The sequence below is a fragment of the Anguilla anguilla genome, chromosome 5, assembly GCF_013347855.1.
Source record: "Anguilla anguilla isolate fAngAng1 chromosome 5, fAngAng1.pri, whole genome shotgun sequence".
NCBI classification, from domain to species: domain Eukaryota; kingdom Metazoa; phylum Chordata; class Actinopteri; order Anguilliformes; family Anguillidae; genus Anguilla; species Anguilla anguilla.
The window spans coordinates 53,741,154-53,762,001 of record NC_049205.1 but is presented as its reverse complement, the minus strand read 5'-3'; the positions used below and the strand labels follow the sequence as shown (position 1 = coordinate 53,762,001).

Genomic DNA, 20,848 nt, shown 5'->3' with positions numbered 1-20,848 from the left:
CCCCCCCCTTCAGCCCCCGAGACCGTCTCAGCCAATAAGAGACCTCAGGAGATCAAATATCACTATAACAGAAAGACTTAATCGCTCCGGGAAGTCTTCAGAACCTTACAGCCAGTCTCCGTCACCAGGGAGCTCACTTCTTTCAGCTTTTCTGAGGTAAGAGAAAGAGAAAATGAGATAGAGAGGGAGAGAACCTAGGAAATTTGAGGCCAGAGATTTCCCCCTAACCCCCCCCCCCCCCCCCCACCCATGACAAGATACATGTGCACATCACTTTTGTGGCCTTTTCTCACTCTAGCTTTAAAGCGGAGGCTGGTCTGTAGTGCTTTTGCCAAGTATGTAATGGGACTGGTTACGCTGGGAGCCAACTTATCTTAATAAGAACTCAAATGAGACAGGCCATTGGCTGAGTGATTGGCTGGCTCCCATGCTGGTGATGAGAAAATGTCTTTCAGCCTAGCTAGGGGTGAGAGGGCCAAGTAAGTTGTTAATATAGCTGATGCAAGGAAAATCTGTAGTGCTGTGAACTGTGAACTTGCGAAGCATGTTTATAGATTTTGAACCTGGTTTTTGAGGGATAATGCAGATCCTTCTCTATTCAATAGCCACATAGAAATAGTTTGTGTACCTGCAGCTGCTTGATGTGCATTTGAGCATGAGTATGAATGTATGTGTGAGTGTGTGTCTGTGTGTGCGTGTGTGTGTGCATGCATGTGTGCGTGTGTATGTGTGTGTGTATTGATTGTCTGACACTCCAAACTACCAGGGCGTGCTGTTGTGCACTCTCCAACCATCAATGGCGGATACACCAAATGGAATCACTTGAATTGCATGTTACAAGGTCACTGGTTGCAGCACATACTTTTGGTATCTTGTCAGGTCCAGGATGTTCATTGTATTTTAAGCCTGGGATTTACAAATCTGTTCCTCAAACTTGTCACAATTCTGCGAAGTTGTATCAATGCTGGCAATGCCAATCCTGGCTTAGCAGACAGCAGCTGATAATACAATTATAATTACTGCATAACAAAGACTAAGAGCTGGGAGTTATGCACGGCGTCCACAGGCTAATACCTTGCTCACTCTGCATGATGCAACAAAGCAGAGGACTACAGAACAGGATTTACTAAGCACAAGGAAGAGAAGCAGTTCCCTTTAGAACTCAAGAATGACCCGACTACTTTTTTCTGTCAATCCAAATGAATGCATAGAGCAACGTGATTATAATAGATTATTGATTTCTATTGTTTCTCTTGTAAAGCACTATGAGCTGCATTTTATGATATGAAAGGTGCAATATAAATAAAGATGTTTTGTTTTTACTTTAACAAAGATTATAATAATAAATTATCATGCGAACACCGGAGTATAGCTTATTACAAAATATGAATTGCAGTTTCTGTTCGTTTCCACAACGAAAACTGCAAACGCCGTTCGTTTTGCCGAGTTTTTATTCATTTATTTCAAAACTTTATTTATACGCAAAACATGTACACGATATTGGGGGTAAACGTAATAATACATAGTTTTTGCAGTGGTTTATCTGTGTGCTCCCATGTAGTTTTCACCTTTCTTTTCTGTGCTAGTCATTGCCAGATATGGAAAGGGAATGGGGCTTATGAATGCTATTCCAGCAGAAAGAACTGGAGCTGACGCTGAGAAATATGATCATGGACTAATTCTGAAAGACATCTACAGCTGTCGGTGTTGGAATACTTCTGAGTCTGAGTGGGGATACATTTATATGTGGATTTCATTTCAAAAGTGCAGCAAAGATTTATACATTTCATTATGCATTTAAGTGCAATTAAAATATACAATTTTCGTTGTCCTTGATTACCGAAGGAACAGTTTCGTTGCATAATTAAACACAATTCACGCTTAAAACTGCGAAATGCGATACAGGCACACACAAAAAAAAAAAAAAAAAAAAAAAAAAACCACGGATGCTTAAATTAGAACTACGTTACTGAAAATGAACCGGTCAGGTTGACGGGTAAAACACTCCGTTCCCTGGAAAGGAGTATTCGACACCTTAAACAGTCGCACCTATATGTTTAAAAAATTTGGTTATCTCAGCCGTGTTTGTAGAGGAAACTGCGAGAAATTTTATTTTTTGTCATGAACAATAGATTTTAAAATTTTGATGGCGTAACGCCTGGTATATAAAGAAAATATTGCCCTTACTGTAAAAAAAAAAAAAAACATTCATAAGTATTATAAATGAAGACCTTTCTTACTGTGTGACAGCAAATATATTTTATGTCGGAGCAGAGTACTTGCCACTGCAGACGCTTTGGAAACAGGTGCACTACAACTCCAAGGGCCCACGTTTTTTGCAGGCCAAGGGTCAATAGCGCAGGCTCAATAGCGCTGCATCAGAAAGGCGTTGATACATATCCCGAGAGCAGACTAGTAGGCTACCTCATGATATTGAACATCTTTTAGCAACCTATCGTAGTTTCTGTGCTTGAAACGTTCACCTATCAGGATCGTTTTGGACTAGGGAGGAGACCGGTTTTTTTTTTTTTTTTTTTTGGTTAGCGGTACCACAGCTATAAATGCAGTGCACCACTTAGCGCTCAGCTCCGAGCTGTCAAAACTAACCCCTCACTCTTCCTTTAGTGTTTCTAGGTGCAAAGTCCACTGTCACCATGGCTGACGCTGAGGAAGTGTAAGTATCTACCCTTCAATCATCCTCATTTTCTTTATTTATATAGCCTATTGTTTTTCCTTTGGGGAAATAATTTGTCAGCCTTTGCACACTGTATCTGTGGCTATATTATAGTTTCGAGATGGAAGCTGGGAGATGCAAGTGGTCTTTAAAGTAGTTACTATTCCTGGAATACAGTCCATAATTCTTGTCAGTCTTTATGACTTAGTTGTCTTGCATGTAGGCTATGAATGTACTTATAATGTGTATAGTTAATCATTTTGAATTCTGCTATAAACCTGATTTTTAGGCTAATTCAAATTATTTTCTTCATCTTTTACTTTTCAGTGAACAGGTTGAAGGTAAGAGACCTTTTTAGGCTAATATTCTTAGGCTACTACTACAATATTAACAATAATTAATCTCTCTATTCAGTATTATGAACAATAGATCATAGATTATGACTACTGTAGACTAGTATAGACTATTTATGATGATGGAGTCACATGTATCTGAAATTATTAATCGTCTCAACCCTCTTTGGGTTATTGTAGCGAGTTAAATCATCATCATGGTAAATCATCAATTGCAACAGAGCATCATATTCACCACATTTATAATGCAAATTTACATTCTAATGCTCTTGATCTCGATAAATATAATATGCCAAATCCTTCTTTGTGTTTTAACTGCTATTGTGATTATGTACATTTCTATATAGAATGGCCAAATTCAGGTTTGGCTTATTTCCATGAAATACTCCTTCAAGTAGTTCTACGACATTGCTGTCTTCTAAAGCTCTCCTAGCTTCTAAACTATTCTTTCCTGATGTTGGTACTGAACTCATTTATTTATTCATTTTTGAGGGAAATTATTTGTGGAATATTGGAGGTTTTAGATTCTTTTCTTATGTTAATTTTTCTGTTAGCCGTAGCTCCTGCAGCTCTGTCTGAAGGCCCATTTGCCGGTTTAGACACTGTCCACCCAGGCTGTGTGCAGTCCTCACAGAATAACTGCATGACCTATACAGTAGCTCACATCTGATACCCAGTTCAAAGTGCTTGGCCCTCCCGTTCTGAAATGGAGATGCGATATGTCAGACATTATATCTGGAATGTAAGATGCGTGTTGAAAGACTTAACTTTTGAACTTTGCACCATTAATTCAATGTCATTTCACCAGCTATATCATATGCTATATCAATGTATTGGGCTTGGCCATATTAATCCAATCTGATAAAACTGTGTGGTGTTCACATATAGGCTTGTTTCAGTTTTAATTGTTATGTTTCACTGCTTTTTTTCGGAAAATGAAGAAGTTGAAGAGGAAGGTAAAAAAACCCTGATAATTAAAAATTTTTGCCCATCTGTATTATTACTAATTTGTCAACTTTTTCACCCTTAATTCTCACTGTGTTTGACGATGATGCCTGCTTTGCTCATGCTGTCTCCCCAACTATGTGGCATGTCCGCTAATTTTGTTAAAATATCCGTGGTTTTATTGTTCTTGCTTTGTGAAAACAGAAACAACCTATGTGTTTGTTTGACACACTTTCATAGGAATATTGTACAGTATACACAACTGTTATGCTTTCCCACACAATGAACAATGCATAAAACGTGTCATGCTGCCTCTGTGTGATCTTTAAAACCTACTATTTGATGGTGTGATGTGTGTGACTGTAACTGTGTCCATTTGATTAGTGCTGAATATTCTAATTTTGGTTTCCTGTATTGCTGGATGATTTAGTCCTCTTTGGTGAACCTCACATCTGTGTCCATAATAACCCATGCTTACACTTTTAAAAGATCAACCTCCAGAGCAAAGTGGCTCAAGGTCATAACCTCAGTTTTAAAAAAAAAAAAAAGCCCTTCACTCCCTGCTGCTTCTGTGTATTAATGTAACGACACAAGTGTCAATCTCTCACAGGGGAATAAATGAACCCTACATTGTGGAGAATTACTCATTGATCATCTAACACCCCATTCCCCTGTTTCTGCCTTCTGCTCAAAACAGCAAATTAACATTAACTTTGTTTCTCTCTTTTTTATTGACTGTCAAACACAAGCCAGTTAAGGGTGATATCTGACTTGAGTGGGTAAATGAATATAATGGTTCTAAAAACATTATGAAACTTTGTGATCAGACTGCCAGGATTTTTAAAAAAAAAATTTTTTTTTTAATTTAAAAAATTTGACATTTTTTATCGTGATGCATTTTCAACCTAGGTATCTCTGGTATGTAGGAAACCATCATTCAGTGTTTGATATGCATATATCTCTCTCACTATTTACTGACCTCTTTTCTTTATCCCCACTGCTTGCTGCACTCTCCACCTTTAAACTGTCCTCACAGTCACTTTAACTGCCATTTTTTCCTCCATTTTCTCGTAACAGAAACAGTAGTGTTTCATTTTTTTTCCTGTGCTAACGTTGCCTTTATCTTTCTCTTCTCTCCCCCCCTCTCTCTCTATGGCATTCAATAACCTCTGTGAAAAAAAATCAAATGCCTTCCTTTTCCCTGCTGGCTCATTGCATGACACCCCATAGCCGCAGCCGAGGAGGTAGTAGAAGTAGAGGTGGCCCCAGAGGTGGCCCCTGAGGAAGAGGCTGAGGCAGAGGCAGCCCCTGAGGCTGAGCCGGAGCCTGAGCCAGAGGCCGAGCCGGAGCCAGAGCCTGAGCCTGAGCCTGAGCCAGAGCCAGAGCCAGTGGCCGAGCCAGAGCCAGAGCCCGAGCCTGAGCCTGAGCCAGAGCCAGAGCCAGTGGTGCATGAGGAAGGTATGTGGCATGGGTATTCATTCCTTCCCAAGTCAGCAGTGTACTCCGCCTGTCACAGCCCAGACAGACTGACCAATAACCTGTCCCAAACAGACTGACCAATAACCAGTCTCCAGACAGACTGACCAATAACCAGTCCCCAGACAGTCTGACCAATACCCAGTCCCCAGACAGACTAACCAATAACCAGTCCCCAGACAGACTGACCAATAACCAGTCCCCAGACAGTCTGACCAATAACCAGTCCCCAGACAGACTGACCAATAACCAGTCCCCAGACAGTCTGACCAATAACCAGTCCTCATACCCGTAGTCTTCTCTAAATTAGCACTGCCACCGGAGGTTCCTCCTCTTCATAAACGGCCACTATGAAGAAACCTCAGCCTATACACGGTTATAAGTGTATTGTTGTTTATACCGTGTATATGTTGACCCCCCCCCAACCCCCCTCTGTCCGCTCCCCCCACCCCTCCTCCACAGAGTACTTTAGCCACTGGTCACAAACTGCTTCCACAATGTGATTTTGATGCACTTCCTGGAGACTCTGTGGAGGAGCCTGATGTTGCCGCTGGTCATGCTCTCTGTCTTAATGAGATGCCCAGGCCCTCTCTGTGCATAATCTCCCACTTTTATGCAACACGCCTGCAAAACCTGTCCAGTTGCAATTGTATGACCAAAGTTATTACAATCCTCTTAGCGTGGCCATGCCTCGTGAAAGTGTACTTTTCATAATTGTGGGAGATTTCAGAATATCTGTGGGTTGTCCTTTGTGCCCTGGTGTTATTAAATGTCAGTACGCTGTCTTCTGATAAATGTTTTAATGTTGTTATTGATAATGTTTTGTGTTGGTAATTCTCAAAGGGACAAAAAAAAAGATTACAAACAAATAATAAAAAAGGCAAAAGGCAATGACCTTGTGTGTCTCTGGGGTCACGCAAACCTCTGGGGTACACCTGCAGTGTTAATTTCTGCAGTGTAGAACCACGGTTTGAGAACTGGGCTTATAACTGGTTATGGATTTGATCCTCAGCCATGGCACTGCTGCTGTACCCTTAAGCAAGTTACGTAACCTAAATTGCTTCAGTATAAATAATTGGCTGTCTGAACAGATGGAATGTAAGCATATCTGTGTAAATTGGTGTGGGTGGGCTAAAATGAAATTTAAGTTTGACTTTGCTCACCTTCATCCTTTTTGGGAAATTACTGATTGGGCATTAGCCAGTGGTGTGACCTGGTCATTTTTCTGTCCTCTTTGAGTTACCAAACTCATTGAACACTTTTTTATGTTGGTACAAAAATTTTATATTTTAACTTATATTAGAAGATTGACTGCTTTTCATGTGTTTCATATTGGGGTGTTATACAATCATTATGAATTTACATTTTTAAGTTTTATAATTGATGTTCAGATTTTCCTTTGAAAAGCAAAAAAAGAGTAATAAATAAAGATGATAAAAACACCCCAATTTGGGCCAATGCTCAGTCGTGTTGTGCTTATGAGGGACTCTGAAATTGTGCCTCGTCAGCGTACAAAGCCCCACGAATGTGTCACTAATGATGTCTATTCCGCTTTTGCTTTCAACGCTTGCTGCATGCAGAGGCCTATGAGGAGGAAGGTACGTTGCCACGATTTCTCGTTTGCATCTGCGATCGGTAGGGCCGTCACAGGCGTTTGAGGGTTCACCGTTGTGAGAGAATGCCTGCACTGTTGGTCAAATGCCGTCTCTTCCAGCCAGTATCTCCCTCAATCTGAGGGGGAGAAAGCACCGCCATTTTGGCTGACCTAAATTAAACACCTGCGTTCAGGAAAAAAAAAAGAGAGAGAGAGTGATATCCCCAATCTGGGTGTCCCATGTCTGCCCGATGAAGACATGACAAAGTGGAAAAAAGGGTGAAAGAATATGAATGCTTCACTGCACAGTGACCCCGCCCAGAGAGTCCATCGTTGCTTTGCTTCTCCCCTCCGCATGACATGCGCCAAACCAGTCGAGGAGGGAGAACAAGATGGTAGTTTGCGTTTCCTACGAGGAAATAATTAAGTACTTATATACTGATGAGCATCTATGAATGTGTCCTGTGTGTAATTTTCTGTAAGGTGCCTAATATTAAAATTTATAGATTTGGATTTTTCCTGAGTTCTACCACTAACATGTAATAACAATAACTTTAAATTAAAGGTAAAACTTCGTGTTTATTACTGTTTTTAAATCTTGCTACTTGCTGTGTTTCAAAGCATAATTATTCTAAATCTAATTATGAATTTAATAAATCACTAAATAAGCTCAACATTGTCAACAGTTAAACTAAAACCTGCATTTTATATTGTCTGAAGGCTTAATGTGTCTTAATGTCTTTTCTGTATGTGGATTTTTAACCCTGTAACAATTCCCTGTCCCTTTTTTATTTTATGCTTACTCAACAGAAGAGAAGCCAAAATTCAAGTGAGTAATTTTTTCAGCTGACATCTGTTTTGAACTGACTGCAGTTTCAGATACATTTGAAGTTATGTTGGTGAATTTGCATGTGTGCATGCGTAATATGCACACCATGCAGTTGCAGATGTGGTGTTTAGCACTGCCAAGCTTTTTTAAATCTTAAGTCATAAATGGGTAGAAAATCCGTTAGTGTGGCTAGCAAGGGGGACTGTATGACATGGCGTCATTCAATTCTCCACAGACCCAGCGCGCCTAAGATCCCAGACGGGGAGAAAGTGGACTTTGATGTGAGTAAAGCTGCGTTTCAACTACAGCTACGGTTCTTGGTCTCACAATGTGTGGGGCAGAGCGGGCCCAGTAGCCTTGATGCTAACTCTTTAACCACACAGTGATCCTCTCTGCTCTTAACAGGACATCCAGAAGAAGCGTCAGAACAAGGATCTGGTCGAGCTGCAGGCGCTGATCGATGCTCACTTTGAGCAGAGGAAGAAGGAAGAGGAAGAGATTATCGCCCTCAAGGAGAGAATTGTGAGTGGCCGCGTTCTCCACAGACCAGCTTTTAAAGGCACGTGGGGGCACTGCTCCCTCTGGTGGTGTGGTGGCGTAACAGCTCCACAATTTTGTGCGCGTCGCCCCGCAGGAGAAGCGTAGGGCCGAGAGGGCCGAGCAGCAGAGGATCCGGGCTGAGAAGGATAAAGAGCGCCAGGCGAGACGTGAGGTCTGTGTCTGAGAACCTCTGCCCGCCCCCCCCCCCCCCCCCCCCAACATTCACAGTGCTCCCTCTCACCTGTTCGGTGTTGATGGTCTTTGTTTGTTGATGGACCTTGTTGAAATCTCTTCCACAGGAGGAGAGGCTGAAGAGGGAGGAGGCTGATGCTAAGAGGAAGGCTGATGACGACGCCAAGAAGAAGTCAGCCCTGACCAGCATGGGCTCAAACTACAGCAGCTATCTTCAGAAGGTGAACCTCTCACGGTCCTCTGTTAGGTCTATAGATTAAGCTAACAAACTCACCGGTAGTTCTGCGGTAGACACTGGAGCCAGTGTAGGCCATGAAAAAGTTATTAAGGAAAAACATGAAGGCAGATGCGAGTTGCGTGCTATAGTGCTGATCCATGAAGTAGAAATGTGTGACGCCTTCCTCTTTGCCTCTGTGAGTGCAGGCTGACCAAAAGAGAGGGAAGAAGCAGACTGAGAGAGAGAAGAAGAAGAAGATCCTGGCTGAAAGACGCAAGCCTCTCAACATTGACCATCTGAATGAGGACAAACTGAAGTGAGATTCCCCGAGACCTCTCTGGTTGTGTTCCTGAGCAAATGTAGGGCGTGGAAGCCGAAAAAAAGGGAGCTCTGCTCACCTGCCTCTCCCTTGCTGGGTTCCAGGGAAAAGGCCAAGGAGCTGTGGGACTGGATGCATTCTCTGGAAGCTGAGAAGTTTGACCACATGGAGAAACTGAAGAGGCAGAAGTATGAGGTGAGCCTGCCCCCTGCTGGTCACGATCGGACCTTTAAAATGATCTCTCTGTACTTCTGACCAAATGATGATCCTTTTGTACATTTGTAAAAACCCTACAGCTTTTTCCCACCATTCTATCGAACATAGTCCCTCGTTACTGACGTTCCTGACATTTAAAAGAAGTTGACTGGGAAAAGTCCATTTTCTGAAGACAGAAGACACCTACCTAGAGTACTCCACCTAATGAATGAATGACGTTTATGCAACAATGATGGGTGTTACGGTAAAGGAAAATGGAAAAAAAACTATTTCTGACAACAATGAGAGATCAAAGAATCATTTTTAGTTGTAAACAAAGAATCCATCCAAGAATCAGATCAGTTTTAGTAGTAGGAGAAGCATCTCCAATTTAAACATTCCACACAAGAGCACAGCTGTGTTGAAATACCTGTGTTAGCTCTGAATTTCATGAAGATAGGCCGCTGAGTTTACCCAACTGGATGTGCTTTTGTGAGCAGATTCTCAGGTGGAACAGAAAGTGGAAAGTCTGCTTTCAGTTTCTTGTGTAAGATCAGGGAGAAGTCCTGATGTCCGCGCAACCGTGCGCTTAATTAATATTAATGAACACAGCTGTGCTTTGATCTCCTTCAGGTTACAACACTACGTAAGAGAGTGGAGGAGCTGAGTAAATTGTAAGTAAAGTGGTGCAGGAGCCCGAGGTCTGGAGCGCATGGTCTGCCTGCATGGGACACTTTAAGGGGCCCATGGAAAAGGGGCAAAAGGGGCAGCATCTGATGAGAGGTGAAAGGTCAAACCGTGGAAGATGGAACTGACAGCAGCATCTGTACTCGTCAGTGTTGATGTTACGCCTGTCGGAAGATTTTCAAAAAAGTGAAGGGTTTTTGTTCTTCTTCAGCTCTGTCTTTTCATGTTTAACTTCTCAATTGGATAGAGTTAGTCAGCGGTGATTCAGACTGTAGCTCCAGTTTTCACCTTCACTTTGGTGTCTGTACAATAGACTGTAGGACCTTTTTGCCCCCAGACACTAGGCCTCCACAGGTAAGTGACTTGGTCAGCCTGAAGGTCAAGGCAAAGGACTTCACTCCTCTGGTATTCAGTCTTTCAACATCCCCGGGTCTTCTGGTACTAGGGGAGGTCTCTGTCCCCTCAAACTTCTACTGTCAATCAGATGGAAACACAGGCCAAATACACCCCACGAGAGCTTCTCATAGAAAATATAGTTACATATATATTTTTTAGATTTAAATGTATTATACTGCTGTGTAGTCTTAATGAAAAATCCCAGACTTGGCATAGTCAGACAAAAGAATGAGGCTTGAGAATTCTTCTGAGAACAGGCCATTTAGCCAATCTAGGCAAATCATTTTTACCATGTAAAAGTTGAGAGGAATCTGAGAGCACAAGGGGTGTGTTTTTGCCTGGGTTTCCTGGCCGTGCTCCACAGGCAGCCCCCTTTGGAGAGAGAGGGGGAGAGACGGAGAGGTCCTCTCACAGGTGAGGGTCGGGATTCCACCAGGTAATGTGCTGCGCTCCTTTTAAACTCGAGCTCCTGTGTTGTCCACAGGTCATCTCTCTCAGAAACCGCATTGATGAGCTGCAGAAACAGTAAGTAGCCCCGCTCATATCACACCACCCAACCATCTGTCCCATCCAGATAGCAGCATGGCAATCTGGTGCATTTCCAGGCCGGAGAGAAACGCTCTTTAGCCTCTTCCTGAGAAATGCATTTTTCATCATTTAAATTAACATATAGTGTTTTAAATAGCAACCTTAACTGACGTCCATATCCATGTACACTTACACAACTTGACATGGGTGCTCTGAAGTGTGTGTGAACGGCTTCACTGGGCCTTACAAAAATGTCATCATCAGCTGGCCATTTTACTATAGGATTCTGTGAGATTCACGGAAGTCTTATAGAACATTTTTGTAAAGGAGGTATGCTATGTAAATTGACCAAATATTCTAATGAGTCATTTCCATTATACTTGACCCCTCAACTGCTGCTTAACCTGACAAGGAAAGATTTTAAACGCAAGATGACCTGTTCTCATCCAAGCTGTAAATGTGTTATTCACACTGTCAAGCAGTAGGTACCTAACACATTTACATCACATTCTCATTATGTGATGCAATGGCAAGAAACTGTGTTCTACATGCTCTCTGTTTTGCTGTCTTTGCATGCATCGTCAAAGGCAGAGAAAATACAACAAAATTGGCTTTGGATAGCTTTGCTGCAAAATTTCAAGTTCTTGCAAATACAAAGAAATATTATCCTTGTTAAAAACATCCATGTGCATTCTTAGAACATGTACAATATTTATTCAGCTCAGTTTTTTTTACAGTCAACTCTCTCAATTTACTCAATGTCATATTTGGTCATTTGGTCAATGTCATATTTTTAATAATATAAGAGCATACAGTGCTGGCAAAGCTTTCGGTAAACTCTGGTAGCAATTTTGTTCCACATAAACTATCCTCAGTGGGTGTTCCTAACTGTTGTTTATGTGGCCTTTTATATCTGCGTGTGCGCTTCCAAATGGGCAGCCTAGGGCCGGTAGCCAAAAGGTGTGTGGGGACGTTTATTTTTTCCAAGGAGAAAAATATTGCATGAGTCTCCATAGTGCCAGACGTGGGTCTATGGCGTAGCAGTGGAGTAGCAGTTTGTGTAATTTGATGATAAAATATTACGGTAAGTGCTGCATTGCATGTGGCATGGGGAACCAGCATGTCTTCTTTTATCTCTTTCAGTTATTGTCTTTAATTAAGTCAATTATTAACTTAATTTTGTCTGACGGAAGTCTGTAATGAACTTCAGTAGAGAAAAAAAAATGAAGCTTAACTGCATGTATAGTATTATGATGAACAGTGATGAATCAATAATGGTAGCTAGTTTATTTATCTAATAACTCTTTGCATTTAAGCACAGATGATATGAAAGAGTGTCCAAATGCTATTCAGAATAAGCAATGCTCCAAGAAAGCACCTTTTCATAAAAGATGATCTATCAACACCTGTCAGTCTTCTTCCTTCTTTAGCTTTGTAGGAGAATAGCCAGGGTAACTGGATCTCAAGTCTGTCTGACATAGAGTGTAGCCATGACAGCCATGTCAAATGTAACACTGTGATATGTCCCACCATCTGGAACCCAGTCCTGGTGATTCCAGTGCTGACCAGCCATGTCCGTTCACCCCTGTGGCATGTAATTAGCTATAGTGTTAGCCAGGGAGGAAGGGTCACATTTGGCAAGGCATCACCTGCCTGTTTACACACTAGTAAATCCTTGTCAGATGGGAGTCAGCAGTCTGCCCACTCTGGTTATGCAAGAAAATTAGTCCTTCGATGCATTGCCTGACTGGGATTGTTGTCGCAGTGGGACAGGCATACAGTTATGGTTTGGCCTAAAAAAAATGAAACTAATGCTTTAGTGTTTGCACCAGAGGAACCTTGAATAACTTTAAGGAAATTCAAATAACTTTATTTAAAAGTGTTTGAACAGAGGAGCGAATCATGAGTGCTCTTTTTTCTAAAAACCACCTTTGAGTGAGAGCAAGACGCAGCCATTACATTGATTAGTATGATTGCTCCCCCCCCCAAAAAAAGGCTGCAGTAAAATGCCTACGAGCGCCTGCACGTGCGCTTAGAGGCTCGCGTAGTCGGTCTCACCTGCTTGTGTCTGCGTGCTTGCCGTACTACAGCAGCAAGAAGGGAGCCGCCGCCCGCCGCAGAAAGTAGGCCGTCTGCTGAAGAGGCCTCAGCCCCAGCGTGGCCCCATCCCGCAGCCTGGAGCGCGGACCACTTCGGAAAGGGACAATGGCCCCTCACGGCGACCCAGACTATCACCAGAACCACGGCACGCAAACGACTCACAGTTCTCGACGTCTTTCCGTCTAATCGGTGTTACGGTGTTACGTCCGCTTTAGCAGCTATTAGCAGTTGTCTTAGAGATAGCCTCAATTGTGCCTTCTCACCCTGGACTGCTGTTTGGTTCTCATTATTTTTGTAAATAAAGTGTGTGTCTCTTCTGCATTGTCTGCTGATCAGTTTTTGTTCAATTTCAGTAAAATTTCTTCTTCCTATGAATGCACTTTAAAGTTCCTGTATCCCCACATTACGTAGTGAAATAAAAATCACATCTGCAGAAGGGATGACCTTTTTTAATCTCCATTTTCTCAGACTAGTCTTAGCCATTAAAGCCAATTACTGAACCATATTATGAGATTCATTTATCAGAAATATAGGGAAACATGGTTAAGATATGTTGCCACTCCCTTCTGATAATGATACTTGGATACACTTTGGATTAGTTACGCATCTTTAAAAAACACAACAATATTCTGCTAAATCACTTTGACTTCAACTGAATTCTAAAATGTTCAGACATTTTTTGGCTTACATGAGGTATGGTACATTGAGCATTTAGATGGGGTGAATCAGTGTGTAACTCTGGTAATTTTACAACAATGGTAAAAATGTTCACTCAGTAAATTTCACCTTTAATAAAGTTTACTCATAACCAGATTTAGAAAATTCATCACTGGTTTCAGTTATCAGAGATTATTCTGTTGTGAAGATTTCAAAAGGGTTGCTCATTATTTTCCAGATTTATTTTGAATGAATTATGTAATTTTGTTCATGTTTGTCCACACTGATGATTCAAAGTCATATGTTCTGGGCCGCTAAATAAATAGAGTGGTGGATAAAAGAGGGCTTTTTGATGTTTTTGAACTTTGCCAAAAGATATACTCACCAGGCAAACTCATATGACTGAATATACAGTACACACAACAGCAATATACATGTAAAAAAAATCTTCCCTTAATGCTTTTGTTAAACTCAGTTCAGGGTAGTCAACTAGTTTAGTCGGGTCAGTTCTGAACTACCCTTACTGTATCTTGCCTTGATAATTTTACAACCTTGTCCTCCACATGCGATCATATATAGGGCCACCAGTTTGTCTCCCTGTGATTTCTTGCATTGTACTTCAGTCCTTCGCCAGCTGGAGGTTGCATTAGCCTCTTTGGTAAGCCCCTTCTCAAACAATTATCGTATTTGTACCACCTCAATAATGTAAATTGATAAAGTAATTGCCATTAATTAAGCACAGATGATGATTGACAGGAATGTTTGCAAGCGACACTCATGTGTTAAAAAAACTGTTTGATTACTTACTACTGTAGACATGCTGATAGGTTTTTTTAGAAGCAGTGGGAAATGCCCACACTAAAAATGAGAGCAGTTTTGTAACAATTAACTTGCATGAAAAAAGTTAAATAAAATAATAATTCATGATTCAGCTAAATGACTAATCACGATCTTCAATCAAGACTTTAAGTAGAATTAGGTGTCTCAGGGTTGGGCTAAAACAAAAACCTGCAGCTACACCAGTATTTTTCAGATAAGCTTGAACACCTCTCCTTTAAATGGACGCATTTTTCTTTTAACTTCATTGATACTCATTCCTGGTCCTGGAAAACCACAGAGTCTGCTGTTTTTTTTCTCCCTTAAAATCAGCAAACAGTTCAGACCCAAGCAACCTGGTGACCTGATTTAACTGTGTAATCAGCTGCTTTAACTGATCAATTGCTGTGCTACTCAAGCGCTGAGTAACAACGAAAGATAGAGATCCCTGTGGCTCTCCTTGACCAGGAGTGAGGTCCACTGCCTCAAAGACATGCTTTTCGTAGCATTTAAACTTCCATCCGTGTTCACTTTCCATTCTGACTCTCCTCATATTAGATCAACTAAGTGTTTTTATAAATATCTCAATTAGACAATCAACTGTACAATTAGCCACTTGACTGCACCGTTGGAGTGCCTATGGGGACCCCTGGAGGATAACCATTGAAATGCAAGTTTAAATTCCTGCAGGTCACATCGTGGAGACAAACTGGCTGGCCTCATCATATAGTGTTAGTGATCATATCGTGTACAGGGCATTGTTGTTAAAGAGTATGTGTGCTCAGCCTTGTATAAATAAAGGCTAATAATAATAATCATCATCATAATTTGCATGGCAGGTTTTGGTTCCAGTACTTCAGAAATGAGCTGCAGCAGTAAAGACTATAAATCTTTTGGTACACCCTCCAAATCTACCTCTTTAGACAATTCGTAATTCTTCTTTGACTATGCCCCGTTCCAGAAAAGAACAAAAACAGCAAAGTGTTCTTTGCAAAAAAACAAACAAACAAACAAACAAACAAACAAAAACTGGTCAAGTAGGCATATTGCGCTGGTACGAAGTGGCACTACTTCATCTTCCCACAAGAGGGTGTTACTGATCCACTAAACTACTGTTGCCAATTTTCTGGACAGAAATAACATTTGGCAACAGGTAAAAATTCGTGTTGTCTTTTCCAGCTTGTGGCCCTTACACAAATCACCAGATTAAATTCAGTCCATCCTCCCCATACATCAAAGCACATATCGGTGAAAAGATGGATTTGGTACGCTTTCTAAAATACAAAAATGTGTTAAATCAACGATACAGTTATACTATCAACAAGAGATCATTATATGTATAATATCGATAAAACATATTAAGTTATCAATATTATGAATTGAAATGACTACAGGTAGGCTCATTAAATATATGTCATTGGTACATTTCTTACATTCGGAACAATGGAACATACAAGGAAATATAACTTAAACCCGGCAATTCATGGCAGTCTATTCTGACATGTTTATGGTTTCATTTTGATTCAGGGAATGTCATAGAACGTTCGGAAGCAAGTTTACACTTTCCAATGAATCACGCGCTCTAAAACGATATCCTTTAAAAATACCCTTTATGCAATCCCTTGTAAATTGCATAAAGCGCAACAACAAGGTCATTTGATATTCTGCATATTATTGCAGGATACGGTTACTCAGCCTTTTGGCTTTGTTACTTTGGCTCAATGGCCCTTTGGCTCGGAACAAAATAGCGTATGTATGAAGTCAGATTAATGGAAAAGTGTTAATTAACCGGAAAATGCTTGTGTGAACACAAATTAGATTTACATCAACTCCCATCAAACTACAATAACTTTTTGTCTTTGGCGTTTAGAAACGAGTGGAAGCATGTGCTGGACCATAGCAGGACCATATATACTCTGTAAGAGTTAGGGTAATTTAACACTGAATATTTTACCGTATAATAGTAATAATAATAATAATCATTATCGTCATCATCATCAGCATCATCATTGCCATAGTGCAACAGACTACATACAGACTGACTCAGCCCTGATTAAGACATAAATTGATCAACTGGTGATTGTGAACATCGCGCATTTCAGAATGTTTCGATCAGCGAGATGTATTATCGCTTAGAGTAAATCAAGAGATTTAGTCTATGTTCATAGAACGTTGCGGAAAATTAGCCCGTGTCCAAATGGACCATGCGAGAACCTTTGGCATTTGCCGGGCTAAAAATAAATGCGAAATTATTTTAATAGGCCTATTACTTTCACCTTATGTTAGAATAATTTCCTGATAATCCTGATGTTATGTGGAATAGCCAATTTCATATTTAATATATGAAGAATATATATATATATATATTTTTTTTTTGGTAAAAAGTTCGTACTGGGATTAAACAACGCTACAAATAAACGTTTTGTCAAAGTATCAAAGCGCCGCTCATTGACTTGTGAAGCATTTAAAATAAATTCTCATCAAATCAATCTGTTTTTACGAAGCAAACGACATTATAAAAATAGAGAATTCAATATTTTTGGAAATTACACTGGTATATTTAAATTCTCAGCCTGCTCACTAAGAATTTCCATAATTCCTTCGTTTCATTAGCTTAAATAATATCAAATAGGCCTAATTCATATTCTTTGAATGCATTTCATGAGTGCATTTTAGGTACTCATACAATCATAAAATGTTCATGATTCTCAACAATGTTTATGTCAATGACAGTCAACTTATGGATATAGGTGAGAATAATATATGAATAAACATTTTAAAATGTAATAAACAAGGTAGTAATGCAATAGCCTACATGCTTACATTTATTTCTCAAAGTCAAAGGCAAAACGTAAAAAAACAATCGAAATAAGATCTCAAAGGCCTGATTGCCTGAAACTAAAATATAAAACGAAACGGTGTGTGCTTTTATATGCTACCGTCGAATTTCTAATTTTTACGTTTTTTTTCCACATGCAATATACATAGTTTTTTATGCTTAAAGAATATGTGCAATTTAAGTTTGTGACAAAGACTGTGCGATAAATTCGAGATGAATGTCATATCCGAAATTTAACAAGACGAATCAGCCATTTAAAATGTTTCTGTCGCCTCCTTGAAAAAGATTCTAGATTATTATTATTATTATTATTATTATTATTATTATTATTATTATTATTGGTTTTGTAGTCAGTTGTCTAATCATTTAAATATTCTCCAGGAAAAAGTGAACAGTAATGACACACATGTTTTATATAAATAGCCACATAGCTTTCTTTATTAAAACGATAACATTCACTCAGTTTTAAAGATATATAAATATAAAGTTAAACATCTGGCACAACAAACCAAGCGTCTCTATCAACAAGCAACATTAAATATTTAAACATTTTGTTTGATTTTTAAGCAGTTCTCATTTACAAATGTACAAAAATGGTCCTCGTTTTCTAGATTTGTTTGGCTTTTTATCCTTAACCACCACCAATAGAATATACTGAACAATGTGTAAGGCACAGAAATAATGCTCTTTCGGTTTTCTTATACGTCATATTTGGAAACCCGTGTCTAGCCAAGTCAAATAGCATGATACCGGTCACCCAAAGTTGTTATAATCACGAAACACAGAAATACATAACATAAATAACATGGATCTACAAATTTTACACGTTGTGTGGGATAGACAAGTTTACATGGCTTGAATCGGGATACTTTGCCTTTAGGGAATTGGAAACCGTTCTATTGTTGGAAAAAAATAATGGAAACTAAGCAGTTTCTTCTTTTTAGTCAGCAACTCTGTAACCCAGTCCATGTTTCCTTTTTCATTTTTTAAAGAAATATTTCTGTATTCAAGAATGTTTGTTAGTTCGAGTGTCTTCTTTTTGTGAACCGCCCGGACACTTCATAACACCTGATAGATGGGATTTGGATCATGAGGGGGCTGGGAACAGTTGGTCGGGGACGGGACAGTTGCTCCCGGGTCGCTCAGGACGGATCCGTCTTGAGGAGAGCACGGGCTGCCTTCGGAACTCTCCTGGATTTGTAATGCGGGGCAGGTGGAGGTGTCTGTCGAAATTCGCTCCACGATGCTGGACAGGCAATCCAGGCTGGAAATGATTGAACTCTTGTTACATCTGGAATCTGTGGAAAGTAAAATAAATACATTAAGTCACAAATGAATCAACTGTTTCACAAATTTTCTACCAGTTTTTCTTTCATAGTTTCAAATAACTCGCATGGGCAGTGGGTCAAGGGTCAGTAAGTAATGTTGCGTTGTTACGTGTAACTGTTGGGCATTTTTCACCAGTAGCAAATCCCACATCATAAACTGTGGAAAAGACTGAAGCTCGTCTTTCATTTGGTGCATAAACAGTAGGTAAGCGGTCACAATTAAGTTCTTCGTTCACACTTACCATTTGGCGTTTCGTTAACGTAGGTGCTGTCGTAGCTGTTCCTTCTCCTTGACGTGCATGTTGGGCCATTAAAGTCCATCTGAAAAATACAAGCTGGTTAGTTTTCCGTCAACACCAAGTTTGCTTCATGTACTGTTTTTTTCAGAATTCATGAGCACTAGGGGGAATGTTTATGGAATAAACAAATACACATTAGAAGTTATTTCAATGAATAGGCTATACAGAAATCAGTGCGTAATATTTTGCCCTTAATTTCAGATCATGTAACCACCTAAAATCAACTAATGGAGGCACGCATTGCATCGAAAACACAGAGTTTATGTTCAGATACCTTTTAATTAATGTTATCTGTATTACTCACCATTCCATCTGAGCAATTGGACCGTGGGCTGGACGCGTCCGAGTCCCCGCTGTAGTGCTCCAGCACCGGGTAGTAGTTCTCGTCCTGCCCTCTGAGCAGGGACTGCAGGGACTCGATGTAGCTGATGGCATTTCTCAGAATCTCCACTTTGGGCAGCCTCTGGTTGGGGTTCGTGGATGTGCACCGTTTCAGGGTTTCAAAAGCATCGTTGACTTTGCTGAGCCGCCTTCTCTCCCGCATAGTGGCAGCTTTTCGGCGGTCAGCGTTGGTGGTTTTCCTTTTGCAGGCTTTGCATGCCCAGAGGAGACACCTACCCGCTTGGTGGTGCCCGCTTGGAGCGCGGATGTGTTCGTCTTCGTTGTGATGGTGATCGTCAGCCTTCAGTAGGCCCACGTGAACCAGCCTTGGGTCCAGGTCTTCGAAGAAGTGCATGTCGCTTGTGTTGAAGCAGGGGTCGTCGTAAAAGTCATCTGCAGAGGTGATTGGAAAAGGGATATCCGACAGCTCCATCGCTTTTTGTTTGCTACTCCAGATAAACTTGTATTTGATGTGCTGTCTCTTGTTCTGTATCTTTTTGGATTGTAAGTTTTGATGGCTAACCTAATCACTGTATATATGTTATTCTTTAAACTACAGGTTTTTAACAAAATCTATAGAATGGTCCTTTTCCCCCAGAAGGCTGACTTGTCAAAAGAGACTCGAATTGTCTGCCCCTAATCCAGCTGGGAATATACCATCTCGGTTCCTATTGCAGTAGTAATGTTTGGGCTGTATATATGCTACCTCGCAACTCGGGGGGCGTGTTTTTGGTTTCGGAGAGTTCTCTCGTTTGTCCAATCGAGACACGGAGTGTGAGCAAGGCGGAGCCTTCTCGCACGTCACGCTGTGAGCAATTTCACGGAACTTTAAATGACCATCATGGCACCTTTGAGATGACATAAAAAAAATTAAACTTTACAGTGAAGTTTAGCCATATTAATCAATGAAAACTGATAAATTATCATTATCATCCTATTGGAACCAACAGGAAGTTTAGGGAGGTTTGTTAAAGTAGACCTAATCAGTAAAAACAGTGTTAAATTTAAAAAAGTGTTAGACTTTAATATGGATCAAATGTCATATTGAGATTTCATTTAACGGAAAATTTCACTGTGTCTATCTTATTAATACTAACATGTTATTGAATACAATTTGATATAGGTATTGTAAATTGACATTTTGGCTGTTTAGTATTTAAATTTTACTTGAGATAGTCAAATAGATAAATTACAATTGTACCGTTTACGTAGTCTATTCAGACATAAGTTTCCCCACAAAATAAATTCGCAAATTACTTCTGTTTTGGAAAATTGCAGTCAAAACAGCAGAAAAGGACGTTGAAAATATGAAGTTTAGCTCAGTTCAAGGTTAACAAGCTTCTGAAAACAATACCATACAATTAATTTAAACCAATTCAAACCTGTATAATTTATTGGTTTCAACACAATTTTTTACTAAATTGAAATAAATATGTACTGCTGAATAATGCATTTAGATGTGCAGGGTCATGAAAGCCTATTT

General features: G+C 40.2%; 2 protein-coding genes across 8 annotated transcripts; one reads left to right on the top strand and one right to left on the bottom strand.

The window, feature by feature from the left end:
• The first annotated feature begins 56 nt into the window (after positions 1-56).
• On the top strand, positions 57-13,364 carry LOC118226900 (troponin T, fast skeletal muscle isoforms-like). 7 transcript variants are annotated; one of them, XM_035416877.1, is made up of 15 exons: positions 57-156; positions 2,626-2,674; positions 3,002-3,010; positions 3,964-3,983; positions 5,203-5,430; positions 7,029-7,046; positions 7,853-7,871; positions 8,107-8,152; positions 8,277-8,393; positions 8,506-8,583; positions 8,711-8,824; positions 9,027-9,136; positions 9,244-9,334; positions 10,902-10,942; positions 13,036-13,364. In XM_035416877.1, the coding sequence occupies exons 2-15, from the start codon at positions 2,655-2,657 to the stop codon at positions 13,070-13,072; spliced, it is 948 nt and encodes a 315-aa protein (XP_035272768.1). In that variant the 5' UTR covers positions 57-156; positions 2,626-2,654; the 3' UTR covers positions 13,073-13,364. The 7 variants fall into 7 exon arrangements, with proteins under 7 accessions (XP_035272768.1, XP_035272769.1, XP_035272770.1 ...); XM_035416878.1 differs by lacking the exon at positions 10,902-10,942 and adding an exon at positions 9,968-10,008; XM_035416879.1 differs by having other exon boundaries at positions 3,002-3,015; positions 3,969-3,983.
• A 4,609-nt stretch (positions 13,365-17,973) lies between these two features.
• On the bottom strand, positions 17,974-20,023 carry LOC118227182 (myoblast determination protein 1 homolog 2-like). The gene is made up of 3 exons (XM_035417376.1): positions 19,289-20,023; positions 18,928-19,006; positions 17,974-18,655 (listed from the first exon to the last, which is right to left on the bottom strand). Exons 1-3 carry the CDS (start codon positions 19,796-19,798, stop codon positions 18,417-18,419), a joined length of 828 nt encoding a protein of 275 aa, XP_035273267.1. The 5' UTR covers positions 19,799-20,023; the 3' UTR covers positions 17,974-18,416.
• Between the last annotated feature and the right edge of the window lie 825 nt (positions 20,024-20,848).